Genomic DNA, 21,088 nt, shown 5'->3' with positions numbered 1-21,088 from the left:
GAAAATACATGTTTCATAAATCCTAAAGTCATCAACTAAGGTTTTTTTCATTTGTTGCAAGTGCATTTATCACATAATTCTACAATGAAAATTCCTCGCATCTTTGAAAATTCTACATTAATAATGACTGCACTAACAGTGATGATTCATCGCATCTATAGTTAAAATGGATCGCTTTCAATAATCGATATGCTATATTATGATGCTTTTATAACACTTATTTGAACTTTAATGCTATGTTTGTATATTATAAAGACATATCACAATGAAAATATGTTAAAACTTAACTTAAAATCCTTTAACTTGATATTTTCAAAACGTAAACAAATACAGTTTTCCCATGATCCTTTATTCTACAATAGACATACCCGCATATAACAGTAAAAATGAACTAGCTGGATTCGCACTTTATATACACTGGTATAATATGTTGATGATATAAAATCTTAAAAGCTGATTTCACAGAGTCAGATTAAAATAAACGTTTGGTCTGTTTTGTAGCATTCGATAATGCCCGCGTCACACTGTCCCGATTTTTATATACGATGGACACCCGAATGCGAAAGTTGTAAGTTCGTACGAAGTTGGTACCGATCTCGTTAAAATACCAAAAAGTGACAGAAGCAAGTACGATGAATAACGAAGTTTATACGATGGTGCCGAAATTATATACGATAGCAAAAGATGGACATACGAAGTTTAACCGAAGACGGGTATTTAAGCTTTATATCTCAGCCGAAGCCTACACGATGGATCACGAAGGCTACACGATGGATTACGAAGGCTACACGATGGATTACGATGATGGCGCGATGGCCATACGATGTCTTAAAGACATGTAAGTTGCGTGTAGATAAAATTGTTATGGCCACTCTAGAACCAAAATGCTCAAAACTTGGTATGGTGTTACTCGTTAAGAATATCTTAAGCTATAAAGTTCAAAGGTCAAGGTCACAGTGGCAGTTGTAATACAATGCAATATCACCCTTGTGGACACTCTAAAACCAATATGCTTCAAAAAAAAATTAACCATGTTTGGTATATTGTTCCTCATTGTAATGATCTGACATTTTTTACGTTCAAGGCCCAAGGTCAAGGTCATGCAGATGGACTAGTTTTTTCTCCTTGAAAGAGCATAATACACAGAAAATTGGTTGCTCATTTGTTTACCTGCTGGTTCTAAAGACATTATTAAAGGTATTTCCAGTTACTGAATATTTTGGTTGATTTCTAAAAAAAATAGTTTATGTATCAAATATGCATATTCAATTTACCATTTTCTGCATGTGTCATATTCAAATATAGTGTCCATATTTGCCCCCAATATGTTACATACGAGGGGATCCCCCCCCCCCCCCCCCCCCCGAAAATCAAATGGTTGCTGCTTAATAGCTGCTCTTTTCGTTTCATTTGAATTAATAGAAAAAAACGCTGTCGCCGTTCTCATAGAATCATATGATATGAGCTCCATGTTTTGTGAACGTCTTTTTTAACTGTCGTATTTAACTGATCAGTGTATATCGCGCATGGGACTTTAATCGATTTTAGCGCGAAAGTTAACTTACATTTAGCTGGATTTATTGCCGTCGTAGTTCCATCTTGTCGCCTTCGTACTTTTATTCGATGACAACACGACGGGATTACGAGGTCTTCACGAAATCGTGTTGCCATCGTAAGACCTTCGGATAGCTTCGTGATTCATTCATGTAGACATCGTAATGTCAAAACTGCCAGATGGAAACGATGGAAACACGAACGCAATACGATGTTCAAAGATGCATTCCCGGTGAAATTACGATGGTGAGGATGGTGATACGAACTCAATACGAACCCTCAACATCAGACGCACCTTCGGGGATTTTTTAACATGTTAAAAAAATTAGAACCCTTCCCGAAGTTGTCCCCGAAGACTAGAAAAAGTGGCCGAAGGTTCTACGATGGTTAAAGATGGCACTACGAATAGCCCGATCTGGATACGATCAGTCCCGATTTTGAAAATGTCCATAATCGTATTGCCATCGGCGTAAAAATCGGGACAGTGTGACGCGGGCATTAACAATTCAACAAGCAAACAATCCCAGACTTTCCGTTGAAATTTTTTTTCAAAACCAAAATAGGTTAATAGTTGCATTGCTGTTGATTTGCATAATGTCGATTTCTATTCGACACAGTTTTACTGATGCATTAACAAAATATTGTAATTATAATTTTCGATAAAAAAAAAGATTATGTCTATAAAATATTTATAATGGGTATAAAATGGTTAATGACTATAAAATATGTACAATTAAAACATTTAAAAAATATCGTTCAAGATAGGATTTTCTTTCAGTGTTTAACTAATTCATAGATACTAGTGGATTCATTAATTTTTATGGATTGAAAAAACTTTGTATTTTCGTGGACATATTGATTTCGTTGTTTTACTATGGTCTGCATACAAGCCTATATCAAACTAGTTTTTCGTTGAACGTTTGAATTCGTGGTTCATAAGTAACCATGAAAACCACGAAAATTGGTATTCAATGAATAATTATGAATCCACTAGTAGGAAAAAACATTTCCTGACTCGACTTAACCCAGTCTAAAAAAATCACTTGAAGAAAAAAAAACAATGTCGTTTTGCACGAAGAACTTACGAAAGCCCTTTTAAGGTCACAAAAAATATATCTCGTAATTGGTTATTATCTTTAATAGTATAATAGATAGATATAAACTGTTGCCGCAAAAACGTTGAGCCAAGTAAGATCCACAAATTAGTCAAATGACCAAAATTGTCAATTAACCCCTTAAGGAGTTATTGCCCTTTAAAATCATTTCTGTAATTAAGTAAATTTGTGTAATCTTCTCCTCATAATCTACTTGGCCAAAAGAATTCCTATCTTGTAATTACGAGAAGAAAAAAAACTTCTTTTTTCGTAATTACGCGATATTTTTTTTTCGTAATTACGAGATAAAAAAAAATCTAATCTCATAATTACGAGAAAAAAATCTAATCTCGTAATAAAGCAATAATGATCTCGTAATTATGAGATAAAACAATGATTATCTCGTAATTACACTATCATGATCTCGTAATTATGAGATAATACAATGACTATCTCGTAACAAGTGAAACTGCGAGCTACTGCTCACTGATGATACCCCCGCCGCAAGTGGATAATATTAATAGGAAGTTGTCGAGTGATGAATCTGAAAACGCATCACACGGTATAGCTGACTTATATAAATCAAATTTCAGAAATCCTTGTATTGTAGTTCCTGAGAAAAATGTGACGAAAATTTTCAACTTGGCTATCATGTGTAAAATCATACAAGTGTTCGGTAAACAGGAAGTTGTCAAGTGATCAATCTGAAAACGCATCACACGGTATAGCTGACTTAGATAAACCCTGAAACCAAATTTCAGAAATCCTTGTATTGTAGCTCCAAAAAAAATCATGATTCATGGGACGGACGGACTGACTGACGGACTGACTGACGGACTGACGGACTGACGGAAGGACAGACAGAGGTAAAACAGTATACCCCCTTTTTTAAAGCGGGGGTATAATTACGCGAAAATTATCGCGTATTTAAGAGATAATTACGAGATATTTATCTCGTTATTACGAGAACATTTGTAAAAAAAGGTTACCCCAATTAACTTTCGCAAGAACTAAAGAATGATTAAATTTTTAAGGTTTTTTTTTGTGTGTAATTTTTAAATAAAGTAAGAATGGAAATGGGAAATGTGTCAAAGAGACAACAATTCAACCAAAGAGCAGAAAACAGCCGAAATCTTCATAGGGTCTTCAATGCAGCGAGAAGATTCCGCACCCGGAGGCGTGCCTCAGCTGGCCCCTCAACAACATAATCTTTTTAAAGAGAGGCGATACATACAAGAGTTAAATTCATACTCAAAAGCTGGAAATAACCTGACAACGCCGTGACAAAAACAAGACAGAACATTACATAAATGGGTCAGCTGAAGCCCGAATCCGGGTGGGGGATTTTCTCGCTGATTTAAAGACCTATCGGTGGTTTTGTGCTGTTTGGGCTGGTAATAAACCTCCGATGTTAGTTTTTAAGAAACAGAGATGAGAATGATAACAAAGGGACATTCAAAAAGTCGAAAACAAATAGAAAACGCCGTTTCTAAAAAAGAAAAAGACAAACAAACAACTGTACATACAACATAACATTAAAAAAAAACTTAAAGTCTCTGCGACAAGAACACCTCTCAAAACTGGGTTTATTCTCAGTTGTTCCAGAAAGGTAAGCAGAATGATACTGCTCCACATGCGAAATAATGTTCCAGCTCTCTCAGGCAAAGTTTACCTTAGGGATTTGTAGCTACAATGTAATTATTTTAGTCATGCAGGTCATTACGCATAAAACAATTTCATATCACTGGATTTTATTTCTTTTAATTCGTCATCAGTATTCCTGATAAAGGTAGGTTCAAAAAAGTACTTGGAACGAAAGAGATGTTAAATAAACGAAACTCCTTTAGGATTACCATTTCCATGATGACGGCTGAAAAAAACACCTTTTGAAACTTTTTCGGTCGATCTGATAACTTTACAGTTTATACGGGGCGCCGAATGGGACTCTTGTGGTTTTGTACAAAATTCAATTCTGTCATAACAAAATCATTTTTGTCTTACAAAACTATGTGCTACAGACTTGTTTTGTGAGAACTTCAATTTTGTGATGACAAAATTCATTTGTGTAGACAAAATTCATTTTTGTCATGACAAAATTCATTTTTGTAGACAAAATTCATATTTGTCATGACAAAAGTCAATTTTGTCTTAAAGGTATGCAAATATAAACATATTTGCATACAAAATTGACTTTTGTTACCTGATATGGAAATTAAATCACAAAAGTCAATTGTGTATGGTAAGATTCAATTTTGTGAGACAAAATTGACTTTTGTGAAACAAAATTATCTTTTGTGAGACAAAATTGACTTTTGAGACAAAATTGACTTTTGTGAGACAAAATTGACTTTTGTGAGACAAAATTGACTTTTATGAGACAAAATTGACTTTCGTGAGACAAAAATCAATTTTGTTGAGACAAAATTCAATTTTGTCAATTTTGTTGAGACAAAATTCAATTTTGTTAATTTTGTTGAGACAAAATTCAATTTTGTCAATTTTGTTGAGACAAAATTCAATTTTGTCAATTTTGTTGAGACAAAAGTCAATTTTGTCAATTTTGTCTCACAAAAGTCAATTTTGTGTAACAAAAGTCAATTTTGTGTAACAAAAGTCAATTTTGTGTAACAAAAGTCAATTTTGTGTAACAAAAGTCAATTTTGTGTAACAAAAGTCAATTTTGTGTAACAAAAGTCAATTTTGTGTAACAAAAGTAATTTTTGTGTAACAAAAGTAATTTTTGTGTAACAAAAGTCAATTTTGTGTAACAAAAGTCGATTTTGTATGCAAATTAGTTCACAAAATCCAAACTAAACTAATTTAAATACAAAATTGACTTTTGTCGCTCAATTTTCAAATTAGGTAACAAAAGTCAAGTCTGTGTAACAAAAATGAATTTTGTCATGACAAAAGTGACTTTTGTCCGCTGATAGATAATTTTGTATGACAAAATTTCAAATTTGTAGTATGATACAAATTTTGTTAAACTGAACTCATTTTTGTTGAACAAAAGTCACTTTTGTCCGTACAAAATTGAATTTTGAGTACAAAACCACAAGAGTCCCATTCGGCGCCCCGTAGTTTAGAGTGCACGTATACATTTTTTCGCAGTGTTGAAGACAAATTGGGCCGTGTTCACATTGACCTAAACTCGGTGTTATGTTAGTGTAACTCACACATAAACTAAACATAATTACGTTCCCATTGATAAAACTCAATGTTTACATGTAGTTTAAATCATGTTTTGCCTACATGCAGTCGATAGTCGATGTAGGCCTTGTGTAGGTTCAGTGTACACAAAACTAGGCATTCCGAACTGTAATTTTTCCATTTATACGTAAAAAAAGAAACGATTTTTTATATAAAATTGATACTTATAACACTTATTAATAAAGTTCTTTACAAAAATATTTGTCTAAACTTGATATATTTATTTGATATAAAACACTTTACGTAGCCTTATTAGCCCCTTATCAAGACTCATCCATCATCTTTGCCGAACACATAATTTAATAGAAAAGGTCTTCCCATCACAGGCACTTGTTTCTGTCAATATATGGTTTACTATCTATACCAGTACAAAATGTTTTTTTTTTGCGCGAAAGTTAATATTTATTTCGATGATAGCAATTTAGTATTTAACACTATAATGTATGGGGAAACATTGGATTCAGAATATTTTTTCATTCTAATCATCTGTATGACCCAATTTTTTTTTTTATCAAATTGTGGAAAAATCCATCCCCCTTTTTTTTAAAGTCAAATGGTCGTTCCCTTACTGCTAGAAAAGTTGTTTGAAAGTTTGAATTCGGTTTCTACGTAATGAACATTTAAATGACATATAGTTTACAAGTGTGAACAAATCTTATGTACAGGTAACTAAACAATGTGTATAGATGTGGACAAATCTTATGTGAAACCAGTGTACAGTTCATTCAACCAAATGTAAACATGTTTACTGTACACGGCGTTTGGTGTGAACACGGCCTTGGTTGGCTTCGGCTGTTTTCTGCTCTATAATCGGGTCGTTGTCACATGCCTCATTTTCATTATCGATTTTATGTATTTCTATGAGGGTGATATCTCGTGATATCGTTCTGGACTCAAGAGCATGATATCGACCCACCACCGGGCCAAAAAAAAATGAGGATTGAAATGATAAATGTGTCAAAAAGAGACACTGTTTATCATATAAATAAAGAAACGTAAATGCTAGACTGCAGCAGATATGGTATATAACAATTACTCAACAAAAATATACTAAATTTTATAAAACTGACGTAATAGACGACAAAGCAAAGTTTCATCAAATAAAAAGTACAAGTCACATTGCAAAATGATAAATGTATAATATTCAATGTTTTAGTATATGTACATGTAAAACTTATGCATTTAGTGTTTTGATATGATTAGAGCCGACATTGTATATTACAAAAGCTTGGATATACAAGGACTTGATGGCACATTTAGAAATTAACAACTAAATCAATTATGAAACTTTTTAAGAAAAAATAACTTTTCCTTCACATACTCGAGATATTGTTGATGATGGTATCCTAAATTTTAATGAAAACAAATGTACTTAATATAAATAAAGAAAAATAACAAACATAGTTTACAACTCGTCGCGTTCATGTTTGTCGGATGTTAACGGAGGAAATTGTTCGTTCAAAAACTTGTACATTTCCTGCTTCATCGACTTTTTCATTGTGATAGGTACATCAAGGTCAATGTAGCTTCTGTCCTCAAGGTCAAACTCATTCCACTTAACTGAATCTTCACCAGCGACTGGGTGTCTAAAAAGTGGTATAAAGTATTCGAAAATATTAATATTAGGTTTTTAACGGTAATACAATGTTGTTGTGTGACTTAAAATGAAATTGCTATTGTTGGACGGTTTGTGATAAATTTTGTTTAACAAAAGTTTAAGAGGGAATGAGAGCAACGTGTGTTTCCTAACTATAATCATCTGAAATTGTGATTTTTGTTAGATCTCGTATTGCAAAACATTTATGTCCTAATGCGTGCTATTTCTTCTCTTCATTTTGTTCTTGTACATGTCTTGGATGCTTTTGATTGGTCCTTTTTGTATGTTGTCTATTGCACTGCCATGATGTTGTCAGTTTATTTTCGATTTATGAGTTTGAATGTCCCTCTGGTATCTTTCGACTCCCTTTTACATCTTTGGGTTGGGGTTTTTTGCTGTCTGATTTTATATTTTTTCTTTTTGTTAAGTGATTCCGAATTTAAAGCTCACCATGTGTAACGAAACTTTGTGGAAGATTTTTATTAAACTCCCTTTATTCGTTTTATTTGATCTTCGGTTAAATTGTGTATGGCTAAATCAAGAAGCTAGCAGTACTTGCAAAATTGGTCAACAGATATTCAGGAGTGTAGTAAACTGTCTTTTTATTGTAGACTTAAATTTAAATTGAAAGATTGAAAAATATCTTTCTAATAGCAATAATATTAGTCTGAAATCAAAGTTACGTAGTGGAACACAAAAGTTAAATATTAGCAGATAAGCGGGGAATTGCAAAATCTTCAGCGACAGATATTTCAGTATGGGTTTTTTTACAATCATTTTCTATTTAAATTAATGTATTAAATGGGTGTGACAGCTGTGTCTTTTTTATAACAACCTTCTTAAATTGCACACGATTTAATTTATTAAAAATAATTTAACCTATACCGGACTGTCAATTGGCCTAATAATCGCAAACTATCAATATACTACAAGCTTCTAGTAAGTCGCTTACGGTCAAATTATGCAAGTATGTAAAAGCTGCATGGAATATTCAATCTAATATATATCAGGTTTATAACTTTATATGGCATTGTATTATAGTTATTGTTCTCTGCTGTGTATTCATGTTTTATATTATGTAATATATGTTGTTGATGTTGCCATAACATACGCTACATATGTTTATGCTGTTGCAATAAAGATTCATTCATTCAATGGCAAAATAAATAAGAGTTTGCATATTGGTAAACAAGTTCAATCAAGTTGATAGCTTTTTCTTTGTGTATCCTCAGTATTTGGTGTTTCTCAATACATTTGTTTTCATATATTTCAATGGAGACACAGGTCTAATGTTGAAGATCGTATGTTAGTCTTCATATTTCCTTAAGTTTTATTGTTTTGTTTTGTTTCTGTCTTCTATTGACGAAAAGCCGAAGATAAGTATCTACAGTGGTCTATCTTGTTACATTATTTTGACTTACCCGGATTTCGCAAATGATGTCCAGTATTGAATAATATTCTTGGAGAGAGTCTTCTCTTCGTCTGTTAACCCTAAATCTAAATGTTTAAAGAGTCGGCTGATATCAAACATATACTTTAGCTCTTCTGCATGACCTGCCCCACGGAACCACTTTGGTGGAGGACCTACTATATTTATTGGTTTACTACTTTCTCTAGAAAATAGATATTGGTATGTTGTACCCGTCCCAGATGCATGGTTTTCCAACATTTTAAGTGTTGGGAAAACGAAGCTCAAATCCGCGTAGCAGTGTGTCGCCAGTAAGCTCTGAGCATCCTCTGAAATGTCAGTAGTATAGAATTGGCATAATGATTCTTTGAGCTGCTCCTTGTCAGTGTTAAAATTCCTATCAACATAAGGATACAGCATTCCTTGGCAGACAAATGTTGCTGGGATACTTTCACTCACATTAAAGTCATATCGTGCTTGTAATCCAGGATGAGCTGTCATAGGCAACAAATTTCCTTCGTTTGATGTAGTTCCCGCCATAAAGTCTAGAGAACGGAAAAATTTTGAAACATCCGATGAACTGTCATCTAATAAAAGTAAAGGATGTTCTGTGTATAGTTCTCCATCGATAGCTGGTTGATACTCAGTGTTAAACTTAGCTACCTCGTTTGACATCATTGTAAAAAAGTTAGTTTCGTTAAGAAGCATTTCAACAGACTTATCTCGAAGACAGTCGGTGAATTGGTACATATCATCAACTGGACAATTAACTTTCTCGGACAAATCTCTGAAAGCATCCCGAATCATTTGCTTACTTAGGACACCTGCTCTTGTTACAACTCCACTTTGAGCTATGACTCTGTGGAACAGACCTTTATTTGATGGAATTAATGATTGGAAGGAGACGCTCCAACCTCCAGCCGATTCACCAAAAATTGTAACCGAGTCTGGATTCCCACCAAAAGATTCAATATTATCATGAACCCATTGTAATGCAAGCTTTTGGTCCCATATCCCGTAGTTACCCATGGCGGCCGGATGATCTAAGGCCAGAAATCCAAATATTCCAAGTCTATAGTTAATTGTGACAAGAATTACGTCCCCTTGCATGGTAAGCAAACTTCCGTCAAATACATCTCCATTTCCATTCATAAGTCCACCACCGTGTATCCAAAACATGACAGACAAATGTTTTCCTGGCTTCAGTTTTTTAGGGACAAATATATTTAAAAACAGACAATCTTCTTCCATTGTTTCTGGTCTCAAGTCAGCCATTACATCTGGCACATACTGGGGACAAGATGCACCAAATTCAGAAGCATCTAAGGTATCTTTCCACGGGTCAACGGGTTCAGGTTTAGTGAATCTTTTTGCACCTGTAGTAGGTCTTGCATATGGAATTCCACGAAATTCGTACAAGTTTTCTCCCGTTTCCTCTGACTTCCATACTGTGCCTTTGATTGCTCCTAATTTTGTATCAACTACAATGGTATCTTGTTCGTCTGTGGTCGATCCAATCGAGAACAATCCAATAAGTAAGAGAGTTTTCAATGTTTTTTCAGCCATCTTACAAACCTTGCCTGTAAAATAAATTAAACTGTAAATCTAGCAATCGAACACATTACTACGTGTCAAAAATTTAAATAAGAATATGTGGATATAGTCATATATTTTTGCTTTCTCTCTCCTTTTTCTCTTAAGTCTTGTCCTTTTATATGTAGATAACTACTGTTTCTTCAACAAACCCCTTCTTTTTAATATTTATTTTCTTTCTTCGGCTCCTCCCTCTTTTTCTTAGCCTTTCTTCACTTTTACTTAATTCACAACCACAATTTGCCTATACACAGTTACAGTGAATTGTGCGGTACTTACATCAAGAATAATAAAGATAACATTTCAATGAAGAAATTGAAATATAAAAAAAGAAAGAAAGAACAAAATTATTAAACGATTCAAAGTCATCAGTCTCTTGCTCTGGTACTCTTATCGGTGGTTTGACTTCACGTCAATTTCAAGAATATTAAAGATTACGCATTTTGTTTTAAAATAATGCTTTCGTTCATATTCAAGAGCTAATAATTCTATTAACTTTTGAAAAAAATGCGTTGTCTACCTTTACCGTAAGGAAAACCTAGACAATAAACACATGATCACCAAGAACGTAAACATATTTTAATTGATAGAGCCATCTTAATTTGTTTATATATATTCTATGCCCTTCCATTTTTAATCAAACCCCATTATACAGTAACAGTTATTGCTGTTAAATGATTTGTTGACACAATCCCCCCCCCCCCCCCCATTAAATAAACAATTAACACCTTCTACCATCCAGTTCATATTTGACAGCCTTTTTTATCACGTTTTAGCTCCTACTTGTGCTGTGCATTTGCTGAACTTCTAATGAGAAATGTCATTGTTCAGGTCGCTGCATGTTAGATTGGCTATGTTCACGTTCTCACTATTTCAAACATTATAAACGTAAGAATCCGAAGTAACAGCCAACACAATCCAATGTCAACTTTACCTGAGGGATTAAAACCTTTAATTAGTTTCTTCATAATATTTGTTAATATATTTACGGTAAGGTCATTTACTTTTTCTCGAATTTGATGTATTTAGGTCAACGATAGGATTACGTTACAATAAAAAAGTAAATTGAGCATGGACAACCAGAAATAAGACTTAGAGCAAATGCTGTGTGGCTTGCAGTCAGAATAAGATATCGTGATTCGTTTTTTGTGATAAGAAATATTAAAAGTTCAAATGTTGGTCGAATTTATGTTTCTCAAAATCGGATATTTTCGTCGTTAATATTCATGTATAGGCCACTGGACGTTTACATTAATATCAATTATGCATTATTATTTCAGCTGGCTGTACAAATCAAACATTATTATCAAAATCTTGAACGTGAAAAATTTAAATTGCAGGTATGCATTGAGAGTTTAAATGTATTTTATAACGTGCTAATATTTTCTTTATTGAGTGAAAAGTAAGATGACCATAAGATAATATTTAATACAATTAAAAAAATATACAAGATTTTCGCTGTGTTTAAAAAATAAGGCGTTGATTTAAAAAGTTAATTATATTTTTGTTGAAGTTGGGATTTACTTTTGAAAGATTTAACATTGACCTGACTACCAGCTAAAACATTACATTACTGACTGAGCTGTTGGACACAAAAACGTAAGTTGCACGAGTTAGATTTTGATATGTTGACCATACTATAATTTTTAAGTTGATAATACATGTATATGAATTGAATGACAGTGCCGGTAATAGGCTTGTATTGTTATAAAGTCCTTTTGATTTTTCTGGAATCTATGATGAGATACTTAAAATCACTGTGTCGATGACACAACTGTCGGAGATTTCCTGCCCGATTGATTGATTGATTGTCGGTGTTTTAACGCCACTTTTTAGCACCAAATTGTTGCTATGTCGTGGCGGTCAGTTTTTATGGGTGGAGAGTGACGGATTGCCAAGAGAAAGCCATTGAACTTTGATAGCAATTCTGATATTCCTTGTCAATTGAGATTGGAGTTGATTGCACCAGCACGAGCGGGTTTCGAACTCACAACCTCAGTGTTGACTGGCTAGATATTACACTTGAACAACTTGGCCACCGAGGCTCCGTCCGAAGTATTCACCAACACCGTAGTCTGTGTTGACATGGATTATCATTGTTGTGATTATAATCATAAATTAAATGTTTACAAATACTAAAGATTTTCTACCCCAGAAATAGATTACCGTAGCGATTTTTTGGCAAAACCATTTGGAATTGTAGGTCCTATTTAGATTAAAAATGTCAATGTTCAAATCCAAAAATATCCAACCATTGGTTAAATATACCATATTTATTATTTATTAAAACAATTTCAAGTTTGACTATAGTAACATGGTTAGTTTGTTTTATTAGGGTTGGCAAGTGGTTATTAATTACAGACTACATTACACATCAGTAGTATGCATGTATTTGGGGATCTATTGGCTTTTTGTTATTGTTTGTTTTACAAAACGTCAAGAAAATTCTTTATCTGTGCTTCTTTTGTTACTTTTAATATGTAATGTTTAAAATCATGTTTGTGTTTATCCAGTAAATCGCTGATATCAGTTTTAAAGATAACTGTATCATGATGAATTGACATAAATGAGAATTATCATGATTATATGAAAACAAAATATGTCAATTTAATTCAGTGCTGAAAATCTTTGTTTCTATTCGAAAAAAATCACAATAGTATTGTACATTAAGCAAAATTTAATATTTAAGTTATGCTCAACAAAAAATATTAAGGATTTCCTTGTGATTATTTTTTAAATAGTATAATACATGACCTGTTAATACTACTACAGATTTGCAGAAACTAGGTCTATACTAAGGATTACACTTCGGTTACAGTTGACCAAAAACAAGGTCTCAAAATAAAACAAAATAACAGAGATGCATAGTAAAAAAAAAAATTTTTTATTATTGAATAAGTCCATTAGACGATACACAAATGCAGGGTACACGCATGATAACAACCGATATCAATCGCTATCGTGGATGTCAAGCGATGTCCCAATATCTTTGGAGTTTTTCAAATTATCCGATAGCTTGTTTGATTTTCTACACTTTCTCTGTATTTTAAGGGTTTTTTACCACCCACATTGTTAGTTGTGCCACTAAGTCAAAGCGAACCGATGTATAAATGGGGCTATATGTTTCTTTGAAAATAGTAATAAAATTGAGAATGGAAATGGGGAATGGATGTATTTTGTCTTTGAAAGTCGAAACTCTAACGTCAAATATGACAGAAATCATAAGATAAGACGGATACGATCATAGTCATAACATAACATGAAGTAATCTGTATGTAAGAGGAATGACATGATGAATAAATAATTCTGTAAAAATCCGCCACTGTATCCCCTCATTATGCTTTTTAAAAAATGAAAAATGTATGGCTTAGCATAAACATAAATCGTTTCACAACATATTGTCAACTTAGTTGATCGCTTCTTTCTGAAATTAATTTCTAATTAGCTCAACCAGAGATATATAATACAATGTGTATTATATGTCTCTTCTAATACAATGTGTATAATATGTCTTTTCTTATACAATGTGTATGTATATGTCGCTTCTAATAAAATGTGTATTATATGTCTCTTCTAATACAATGTGTATAATATGTCTTTTCTTATACAATGTGTATTTATATGTCTCTTCTAATACAATGTGTATTATATGTCTCTTCTAATAAAATGTGTATGTATATGTCGCTTCTAATAAAATGTGTATGTATATGTCTCTTCTAATAAAATGTGTATGTATATGTCTCTTCTAATACAATGTGAATTATATGTCTCTTCTAATACAATGTGTAGTATACGTCTCTTCTAAATTCAATGTGTATGTATATGTCTCTTCTAATAAAATGTGTATTATATGTCTCTTCTAATACAATGTGTATTATATGTCTCTTCTAATACAATGTGTATTATATGTCTCTTCTAATACAATGTGTATGTATATGTCTCTTCTAATACAATGTGAATTATATGTCTCTTCTAATACAATGTGTAGTATACGTCTCTTCTAATACAATGTGTATGTATATGTCTCTTCTAATACAATGTGTAGTATACTTCTTTTCTAAATTCAATGTGTATTATATGTCTCTTCTAATACAATGTGTATTATATGTCTCTTCTAATACAATGTGTATGTATATGTCTCTTCTAATACAATGTGTAGTATACGTCTCTTCTAAATTCAATGTGTATGTATATGTCTCTTCTAAATTCAATGTGTATATTATGTCTTTTCTTATACAATATGTATTCATATGTCTCTTCTAAATTCAATGTGTATGTATATGTCTCTTCTAATACAATGTGTATATTATGTCTTTTCTTATACAATATGTATTCATATGTCTCTTCTAATACAATGTGTATTATATGTCTCTTCTAAATTCAATGTGTATTTATATGTCTCTTCTAATACAATGTGTAGTATACGTCTCTTCTAAATTCAATGTGTATGTATATGTCTCTTCTAATACAATGTGTATTATATGTCTCTTCTAATACAATGTGTATGTATACGTCTCTTCTAAATTCAATGTGTATTATATGTCTCTTCTAATACAATGTGTATGTATACGTCTCTTCTAAATTCAATGTGTATTATATGTCTCTTCTAATACAATGTGTATGTATACGTCTCTTCTAAATTCAATGTGTATGTATATGTCTCTTCTAATACAATGTGTATGTATACGTCTCTTCTAAATTCAATGTGTATGTATATGTCTCTTCTAATACAATGTGTATGTATACGTCTCTTCTAAATTCAATGTGTATTATATGTCTCTTCTAATACAATGTGTATGTATACGTCTCTTCTAATACAATGTGTCTTTATATGTCTCTGACTCAACCTAAACATTGCAATTCCGTACATTTATTGGATAGCACCATGTTCAATTCTTATTGCGGGCACAATACCAGATATATTTTATTAAATCTCATTGGCGGATCAAGGGGGGGTCAAGGGGGTTGGGACCCCCCATTTTTTGGCCGATCAATGCATTTGAATGGGGACATATAGTTGGAACCCCCTTTTGTCCTGGGTTGGGACCCCCCTTTTTAAAATGGCTGGATCCGCCCCCTGAATCTCGTTTTTCAACTTAAGAAAACGGCATAGGAATAAACCTTTGTTTTTTGAACGAGGGTTTGTATTTTCACTCTGGACCGATCTAAAAGCTACCTGTGAGTGAAATTGCAATCTTAATCCGTAAGGGTATAACAGTATTACAGTTAACATGGTTATTGCAAATATTTATTTGGAAAAAGACCCAATCATTCTTAATAAATCTTTAATCTTTTAAATACGATATTGTACCGAGACGGGAAAAAATGTAAAGATGCTTTTATTTGTAGTACATAAAACATATTCGTTAAAATTTCAACTTCGGTTATATTTTATGGGATTACAATTCCATTTTCGATTTTAACCAGGAAGTTAATTAAATGACCCTATTAATAGTCAAACCAGTATAAATTCACTCTTAAATGCTAGTTATAACAGTTCGAGAGTTCTCCTACAAACCATGAAGGGGCTTTTAGTATTAAAAAGTACCGCAAATCTAATGTTGCATGAAGTCTAATATTATTATAAACATGTAAGGGGGGAAAATATGCTCCTCAATACTGATAAAACTGCATTTAGTAATAGGGGTGACAGTTCCCTTTTCAAAGAAACTTGAGTTAGGCGGAACAAATATAAGCTAACAACTCGTCTATCTATAACTAACGGGTTAACTCCATTTACAAATGTATATTGTTCCAATTTGCAAGACAACTATTTCTATAACTTCTTTTAGTAGGCATTGGACGTTCAGCACACAGGCACTTGTCTCAGAAAAAAATATTCCTATATACCTTATTATAACACAGGCACTTGTCTCAGAAAAAAAATTTCCTATATACCTTATTATAAGTGCCTGTGGTTCAGCATCAAACGATTTCCAAACCAGGCATGGTCATGATGGTGTTATCAATGTGTAATGTACATAAAATGCATACATGTATGGAAAAGATACGCGCAAAACATTGAATATTATTTATTTTTTATCGCTTACCTTGCTGGATTTTAACGCTCAATATAAGTGTACACACGTTATATGTATAGTGTACAAACAGGATAATAGTTATATACGGTCTTTTAAAGGAAACCCCTTTTAAAGGTCAAATAACAGGATATAGTGATATCATATGATAATGATGAAAAATTTATATGACATTACGGCAGTTAAGAAAACTCGAGTGTTGCAAGATCTTTATAAATGACAATAAGAAAGTGTTAACAATATGTGGTCACTAGATTTAATCATTTACAGTAACTAGTATTACTTTAAACATATTTTATTTAAAAAAAATCATGAACATGACATACACATATTAATACAGTGATACAATAATACTAAGGGATTCGGAAACAAGGTTTCCCTTATATTAATCCGTCTCCCAACAAGTACATGTATTAAACAATCATTTTCTATGTTTAGTGGACCGTAAAATTGGGGTACAAACTATAATTTGGCATTTAAATTAGAAAGATCATATAATAGGGAACATGTATACTTAGTTTCAAGTTGACTGGAACTCAACTTCATCAAAAACTATCTTGACCAAAAACTTTAACCTCAAATTTGCACTATCATTTTTCTATGTTCATTTAAACAGTGAAATTGGAGAAAAAACCTCTAATTTGGCATGAAAATTAGAAAGATCATATTATCATATGGCACATGTATATAAAGTTTCAAGTTGATTGGACTTCAAATTCATCAAAAACTATATTGACCAAAAACTTTAACCTGAACGGACGGAAGGACCAGAAAACATTATGCCCACCTACTATCTAAGGTGGGGTATAAAAACTGAATTAATCTTTTTTCTACAAATAATTTTAGCAAACTTCAGATATCTGAATTCATAAAGCTTACGATAACATGCGTCAGTTGAGACCATCGATTGCTGGGGAACAATTTTAAAATACATAAATTTGAGAATGGAAATGGGGAATGTGTCAAAGAGACAACCACTCGACCAAAGAAAAATAAACAACAGCAGAAGGTAACAGGTCTTCAATGTAGCGAGAAATTCCCGCACCCGGAGGCGTCCTTCAGCTGGCCCCTTAACAAATATATACTTTATATGTATTTCAATGTGACCTGTATTGAACTTTTTTTTGGAGAGTTAATTCCGTACTATTAGACGAATGCAGTGTCATTTAAAATAATTTTGATTAGTGTGTTGAAAGTACAAATTACGCAAGAACTAATAACAACTAGAGAATTTTTTCGATATATGACGAAATTCAAACACTGTATTTTTTCATAAGTATACGCAGATAATATACAGCATAACATTATGTATGCAAACAAATAAATCTTTAATCACGAAAGAAGTTTTAAAAATGCCAGATTGACAAATTAATACTTTAGACGATAAAGCACTTGACAAAAACATCGTCGTGTATAGAGATGAGAAGGGCTTTGAATTTGACGTCATAATCCTACTGGAAGCTTTAAAAAATAAAAAAAGATAAAAGAGGTTAATTAGAATTAAAACTAAAAGGGTATAACTTCTAAGATATCAAATAAAATAATTTTGCTAGACTTGAGGAAATTAAAAAAAGAGAACTATTAAATATGCTGTTTGCCAAGAAAAATACTTTCGGAAACAAGAACATTTTTCCATTTCATTCGTAAGAGTGTTCATTTTAATAAGATTCTTTTCTGAAATTAATAGGCGTCAATAGCATAAAATTTATTAGAACAAGGTGATTATGTAGCGGGATCCCAGTCTAAGACATATAAAGTAAGCAAAAAGTTTTGAGTTATCTTTCGTTCTACACAAAAATCGTATTGTATATTAAGGATGGGACAATTTTTAAATGAATTTTGTTTTTAATTATAAGTACATGAATGGTAAACGGTTTTTATGAATTATCATCAATATCCGTTATCATATCCTTGTCAAGTCACTGGGTAAGTAAAATATTGGTGTCTAAAATAATGCACTTTAAATGAAGGAAGTAGTATATAAAGTAAAGTCAGCTGAATATCTAGATTTTACTTTTCATCATGTTGTTACACGTCTCAAAATTTGACAGTAATTGGATGAGGTCTGAGACGAAAATTGGTGAGGGATAAAAGGGTGGCCAAAAATACAACAACAAAAAAAGAAAAGTAGAAGTCTATAAAAACGCTACACCAAAAACTAAACAATAATAAACAAAACAGTACCATTTTTATTTGCACTAGATACGCATTTCGATTATTTTAAAATGTGTTTTTAATTTTTACGCTTATGCAATTTCTTCTTTCTAAACTACATGTAACATTTTTGCAATTTTTCTGATACAAATTTTTCCTTTTCTTGCCCTCTGTGTCAAAGGATGCGAGTTTTTTCTGAACTCATAATCAATTTTGATCTGTAGATAAGAAAGAGGGACGAAAGATACCAGAGGAACAGTCAAACTCATAAATCTAAAATAAACTGAAAACGCCATGGCTAAAAATGAAAAAGACAAACAGACAAACAATAGTACACATGACACAACATAGACAACTAAAGAATAAACAACACTACCCCCACCAAAAACTAGGGGTGATCTCAGGTGCTCCGGAAGGGTAAGCAGATCCTGCTCCATATGTGGCACCCATCGTGGTGCTTATGTGATAACAAATCCGGTAAAAAGTCTTATTCGGAAGGTCACATTCATGAAAGGAGAGGGGATTGTAGTTACGACGTAAGGAACATATCCGATATCATTTGTGAAACGGTTATACAATAACGGTCAACCAACTCGTGATGGTGTCCATAAAATTTACGAAGGGATGATTTCAACTTCACCATTATGAACTCTCGGTTCAAAGCTTCTTTGTTAGTAGCAACCCTCTATCAAGAAACTTCCCGACATTTTTTGTTGTTCTTCTTAGAAAGTTTCTCTGTTGCTGCTAGACATTCCTCTAATACTCATCTTGTAGATTATCCTTATCCTGTACCATCGTCTAACAAATGATATTCTGAAGGCACTTTCCAAAATATTGATATCTGCATTAAAAATACTTTGAGAAATAAATTCAACAGCCATTTAGTCAGCTTGTGATCTAAAAACTGAAATTCTGTTCTTTCTTTTTTGTAAGCTACAAGTACAAGGTTTAAATGGTATTTCAAATCAGCCTTTAACCCCCCCCCCCCCCCCCCCAAAAAAAAAACAAAAAAAACCGTAAGCTTTACATAAAAATTATGATCTAGTTAAAGGTAGTCCTATATTCATATTCTCTTTCTCGTAAAGTATTTTAGCTCGTTTTTCAAACATATTTTCTACAACCATGTTTAGCCAAATAGAAATGCTTTCCAAATCTTTAAAGCTTTCTCAAACATCTATAATCCAAGAAGAATATCACACTATTATTTTATTGAAAATTGCAACATACTTAAAACAAATTATAATTTATTTTCATTTTCAATTTCTTACCTTATTTCCTAATTTGTCGTTTGGGAGCAGGATTTGTTAAACAATCCAGGCACCTAGGATCATCCTTGGTTATAGTTGAGGTTACTGTTGCACATATTTTAGTTTGTCTTTTCGTGGTGTTTGTAATGTTTCTTTTACCTAATATTTTGAGTTGAAAACATCTATAGTTAAACATTGTCTGTCCCTGTGGCATCGAAAATGCCCACTGAAAATCAGAATGGTCAGGTTTCCCAAAAGTAAAAAGTTAAAGGAAAATCAATACTGTATTTAATTTACTGTCTTCCTATGCCAGACATCTGAAGAAAGTATTGAAGTTATGCATCCCATTTGCAAAGTGGATCGACCAAACTCTAATTTCTTACATTATATTCTTCAATATCATTGAAATCAATAGGTGACACAAACTGCTGTTAATTTTACGGTTTTTCATAAAATGTGATACAAACATAGCAAAAGACCCCTCACTCGCTAAAGCACCAACTAACTCTAGTTGCAGATATAACTTTGCTTGATTTGTCCGTCTGAGATATGTCTATTTTGGCTTCCTATTCATACAAACCTGTCTTTTTGTTCATATTCATTTTACGAATTGTAACACAGATTTGTTTAAGGAGTATTATTTTTTAGATGTTATGTTATTCCTCTTCCATATTACTCGTCTAACTGTAGAGGTTGTACTTTTTCCGTTTCTTAAAATATTATCATTATCATTGGTTGACACCGCTGCTGGTGTACTATAAGTCGCCGAGGGTATCGATAGTTTAGTAGTATTATCGTTATAATTGGTCGACACTCTGCTAATGTACTATAAGTCGCCGAGGGTATAGATAGCTTATAGTTATAATTGGTTGACACTGCTGCTGGCATACTATAAGTCGCCGAGGGTATCGATAGTTTAGTAGTATTATCGTTATAATTGGTCGACACTCTGCTAATGTACTATAAGTCGCCGAGGGTATCGATAGCTTATAGTTATAATTGGTTGACACTGCTGCTGGCATACTATAAGTCGCCGATTGTATCGATAGTTTAGTAGTATTATCGTTATAATTGGTTGACACCTCTGCTGGTGTACTATAAGTCGCCGAGGGTATCGATAGCTTATAGTTATAATTGGTTGACACTGCTGCTGGCATGCTATAAGTCGCCGAGGGTATCGATAGTTTAGTAGT

The 21,088-nt window shown here is 32.6% G+C and overlaps 1 protein-coding gene across 1 annotated transcript; it reads right to left on the bottom strand.

The window, feature by feature from the left end:
- Positions 1 to 6,894: 6,894 nt before the first annotated feature.
- On the bottom strand, positions 6,895 to 16,631 carry LOC134714480 (carboxylesterase 5A-like). Its single transcript, XM_063575764.1, has 3 exons — positions 16,507 to 16,631; positions 8,877 to 10,443; positions 6,895 to 7,444 (listed from the first exon to the last, which is right to left on the bottom strand). The coding sequence occupies exons 2-3, from the start codon at positions 10,427 to 10,429 to the stop codon at positions 7,264 to 7,266; spliced, it is 1,734 nt and encodes a 577-aa protein (XP_063431834.1). The 5' UTR covers positions 10,430 to 10,443; positions 16,507 to 16,631; the 3' UTR covers positions 6,895 to 7,263.
- Between the last annotated feature and the right edge of the window lie 4,457 nt (positions 16,632 to 21,088).

The sequence above is a fragment of the Mytilus trossulus genome, chromosome 4 (genome assembly GCF_036588685.1).
Source record: "Mytilus trossulus isolate FHL-02 chromosome 4, PNRI_Mtr1.1.1.hap1, whole genome shotgun sequence".
Taxonomy (NCBI): domain Eukaryota; kingdom Metazoa; phylum Mollusca; class Bivalvia; order Mytilida; family Mytilidae; genus Mytilus; species Mytilus trossulus.
This window is presented reverse-complemented; position numbering and strand designations above follow the sequence as displayed.